General features: G+C 42.6%; 2 protein-coding genes across 2 annotated transcripts in view; both read right to left on the bottom strand.

Annotated features, from left to right (window-relative positions):
- Window positions 1–4440, bottom strand: part of LIN9 (lin-9 DREAM MuvB core complex component) — a 58134-nt gene that overhangs the window by 41536 nt on the left and 12158 nt on the right. Inside the window, exon 3 of the mRNA XM_008630391.2 lies at window positions 680–691. The gene's annotated coding sequence lies outside the window, so the exon portion shown is untranslated. The remainder of the gene's footprint in view (window positions 1–679; window positions 692–4440) is intronic.
- Window positions 3384–4440, bottom strand: part of PARP1 (poly(ADP-ribose) polymerase 1) — a 30083-nt gene continuing 29026 nt past the window's right edge. Inside the window, exon 23 of the mRNA XM_008630567.2 lies at window positions 3384–4224. Within this exon, the coding sequence (XP_008628789.2) occupies window positions 4143–4224 (82 nt within the window). The 3' untranslated portion in view covers window positions 3384–4142. The remainder of the gene's footprint in view (window positions 4225–4440) is intronic.

The following is a 4440-nucleotide window of genomic DNA, read 5'->3' as shown; positions in this document are numbered from 1 at the left end:
GGGAAAGAGGAAAAAGGAATCAAAGAAACTCAATGCCTTTCAGGGAGTCTTTGTAAACTGTGATAAAACTGGATAAAACTAGATGAAAAAGGTAAGAGAGATTTGCCCCCTCCCAAATGTCTGTTGCCAATCATCTCACAAATTAACAGGTGTAAAGGAAGAATTCAGCTCCCAACAGCATGATGATGATTATTCCTTCATTTCATTCCAACAGCTGCATTTGAAAAATATTTAACAGAAGCCAGTAGCACTCACCGTGTTGAAAGGGTAACAATCAACACTTATTACGATTCCTGGATAAAGGACCTTTTACATCTTGGCCTTCAATGAATGCTGCAGTATCTCTGTGTTCTGGTTTTTCGTTTGTCCTGTGCTCGCTGTTTCCAAGTCACACAAACATGACCCCATTGGACAAACCCCAGCCAGGGCCATTTGTCAGTGTGCACACAAATACACAACATTTTCAGTGCATCCCTTTACCATTCTGGCAAATTTGCATTTTGCACTTGGGCAACATGGAAATGACACAACTCTTCTGACAGACAGGCAGGGTGACTAAAAACATCCGTGCTCGCTGCCAACAACGTGCCCTAGATGCTGCTGACTCACCTGCCTGACACGGCGGGAGGGAGGTCTCTAAACTGGCTGCACTGCTGCCATTTGCTCTCACCAGGGTCACGTTAGGCAACTGCTCCTAATGGTGTGTGCCAAAATGCTGCAGAGAGCACTCCACACTCCCATTGCTGCTCAGTTGCTGCAGATGATATTAAGAAATGGGCTACACCACCTACTGACCAATGCATTCAGAGTCCTGTCAGCATGGAGCAGGTAGTGCTGCGTCCAGGGGGCGGGAGACAGCTACGCTGTCATTTTCTCATCTCCCCTAACCAGGCCCTGGCAGTAGGAAGAAAAGCACAGACAGCTGGCAGAAGAGTGTGCTCTTTAGCCACTGAAGCACCCTCTTGTGAAGTCTGAGTCCTGCTGCATTAATCACATTATGAAATTAGACTTTGTAACGAGGGGGCAAGGGAAGCAGTAGTTTCCCCTTTGAGCTGTTGGGAAGTCATTTTCTTCTCACCCTGCCTGTCCCTGTGTATCTCACTTCTGTGGAAGTGACCTGCAAGGCCCACAGGCCCACATGCTACCTTCACACCAGAGCAAATGAAAATCATCACAGCAACGTGGCTGGGACCTACATCTGCATTTCTTCTCACAGGTGCCACTTCATCTCCAAAATGACAATTTCTGGAGAAGGAGCCTGGCATTAACTTGAAAGTCAAAGCACACACAAGCACACATCTTGTTCAGATACATGTACTCCACAACAGCGGAAACTATTTTTATGGGCATAACAGGAGCCTAAGTATAATGGACTAAGTTAGGGGGCTCAACACATACATAAAAGCAATTCAGGCAAAACACTAAGTGGGATATAAATTGGCTACAATAACATTTCAGCAGACAATTATGTCATTATATTCCCAAAATTCACAGTGAGGTCTGTAACAGTCTTCCAGAAAGCAAGCTGAAGCAGAGACCTCAGTAGTTACAAACACTACAGGCCTCGTTTAAGAACAGGAGTACAATTATTTATGGTATTGAGAAACTTTGTGTGTCCAGAGGTCTTTTTTGTATAGAAATTATTTGTTTGGGGGTTCCCCCCTCCCCGCCTTTCCTCTGATTAGAAACTGAAGGGGGACAGGGGCAGAATGTCATCATTTTATGGCCTAAATACTAGGTTGGTTGTGCTCTAATTTTTTTTCTCAGCCACTTCTTTCCTGCATGAATTCAGGCAAGTCACTAAGAATTTACACTGCCTGCCAACCAGTAAGCCTAGGCTGGCTTCCTTCAGTTAACTGCATGGACTGTCTTAATGTTTGTGAGCTGTTGTACAACAGGGCCTGCAGCCATGCTAAATAAAGATAAAATGGTTAAATATTTATAAAATGCTGCTTTTGGTAGTTTAACATTTAGATCAGAAGCCATTCCTCAACATGCCCCCCCTGAAAAAAGCAGAGGATGTCATGGGACCTAATGTCTTGACAACTCACTCCTTTCAAGTGCTTTTGACAGAAATGGGGCTACCTATTCATCCAGCTCTGCTGTGTGCTCGTATTCCCAAAGCAGTGCCTTCAGTGGTTGTCACCGTGCTGCTCTTCCCAGCCTGGCCCCAGGGAGAGGCTGTCCATCCGCTGGGTCTGGCGGCACCAGTGCCCGCTTCCAGGAGAGTGGATCTGCTCCACGGTCAGACAAGCTGGCAGCAGAAGCAGTGCCTGAATTCACATCAGATTTCACAGCAGGACGGTCATGGGGCTCTCCTACAGCCCCCAAAGGGCACCTGCTGCCTCTTCAGAAAGGCCTGTATCTTTTCCTGCCATATTTGCGAGGTTAGGGACAGCTTGGGATGTACGTGCTTGTGCTGCAATTATAACTGAGCACTACATACACAGCACAAAGCACTCCTACTGCTGCTTGGGTTGGAGCAACAGGGAACTTTCAGCCACCTCTAGTACAGGCGACAGAGGGAGCATCAAAATCAGCTGCCTTCTACTCCTGGTCCCAAACGGAACTGTTAACTGCTTCTTTTGAGGGGGAAAAATATCTATCTCATAACTAAATTGAACATGTTCTCACGTTCTCTTTCAGAGACTGACAAGATCATACTTAAGAGCCTGACCAAAAGGGTTTTTTGGAAGCAAAACAATGATTAGCCACCGGTTAAGCTACTTAAGAGGCAGAAGACAGGCCACTCTCCTTACTTCCTCTTAAAATCCATTATCACCAACCTCAATCAGTTTTTTCTGTTGAGCTGTCCTCAAGCCATACAACTTACCCAGTGCTTCCACATTTCCTTCTCTCCCTTACAGCAGCTTTGTTTTCCATCTATCACTCTTCATCCTCCTCTCCTTCAAGGGCCCTGGAAAGACCTGCACCATTAGCAACCACTTTGGCTTCAAACTCCTTTTACAACAGGCCCTGGGACACAACAACATTTTAGGAAATGGGTCTGCTGTTTCCACACAGGCTGCTAGAGAGTGAAGTCAGAACCATCCGAATGGGCTTGAACTGTCCCTTTCTTGGGAATTAGCCATCACTTTCCCTAAAGCCTCAGGGAAATCAGTAATTTTTGAAGAGAACAATCTGATGTTGTTCTATGGTTAAGTGCTCCCATACTGCTCAATGACTGATGGAAAGTGAGAAGTAACAAGTATCATGAAACACTGAAATTATCAGTTTGTATTGCTGTTTTGAGACAGGGATTTCAAGACCACCGACAGCGTAGCAACAGACCTCACCCCAGGTCTTGATGAACGAAGCTTGAGCCCAAACTCAACTTAGAGCTTTGTTAGGATGTGAGTCTACAACAACCAACTTACATCATGTTGAAGATAGGTATTTAAAGGAGGTTTATTTGGGCTAATACTAAATTCAAACAGCCACAAGCTCATTTTCCATGTTTACCACAGCAACTGTTGACAGATGAAGTCTCAGTGGAAAGTCCAAATTTTAATTTCACCATAACTTCCTGAAACATGACTACAGATTTCAATATTTGGCATTCGATCTTCAAGAGAGATACCATGTCTAAGAATACTCTACCAAATACATTTAAATTATGACTCAAAACCAAAACAATTTGGAAGTTTTGAAACATAAAGCTGTTAGTATGAAATTAGCTTTTATTCTTTTTTACCTCAAAATAAATGCACATTTATTGTTTATTCAAGTGAAAACTGAAAAAGAGTTTCTTAAACAAGGGGGGACCTTAACAGAGCAAGTATCACAAACATGCTCAAGTTTCTTCTCCTGCTCTTGCCCAGCTCTGTTTGGCTAAGAACACCAGATTAATTTCTTTTTTTCTTTCTTGTCAGTTTGGTCAATTAAAAGAAACACTTAAAGCACCAGAATTAGAAGCGGTATAAAACAAAACCAGGTACTCATTCTCATCAGAATTCAGGTCCATGTATTGCCACACTTTTATATAAAAACTTTCACTAAGTGTTGTACTAAATAGGATTTAGTAATCTCTTCTGCAGTTTAGCTCTTGATATCTTGGTAAGAGAAGTCAATGCATAAGCATGTCAGAAGTCAAAGCTATAGTGTAACTACAGTATAACTCTAACAGGGCTTCTAAATACTGTTCACCAGAGTGATGTCTTATAGTTGAATTTCAGTTTCAACAGGTACTTCAGATTTACCTGAGCAACATCATACACAATATATCTGGGAAGAATGTCAAGGAATAATTACAGTAGTTGATATTAATAACACAGAAAAACCTCAAAACACAGCGAAACTTTACCTTTGAACTTATGTTACCATACAGATGCCTGTGTGATTAACCAGTTCTCAAACAACAAAACTTTAAATCTGACTTTTCCTTGAATCTGAAAATGTTTTATACAATAGTTAGGAACAAGCAATTAAGTCATTTAGAGA

This window comes from Corvus brachyrhynchos, unplaced genomic scaffold (assembly GCF_000691975.1).
Source record: "Corvus brachyrhynchos isolate BGI_N302 unplaced genomic scaffold, ASM69197v1 scaffold101, whole genome shotgun sequence".
Lineage (NCBI taxonomy): Eukaryota > Metazoa > Chordata > Aves > Passeriformes > Corvidae > Corvus > Corvus brachyrhynchos.
Note: the sequence above shows the minus strand (reverse complement) of the source record. Positions and strands in the feature narration are given on the sequence as shown.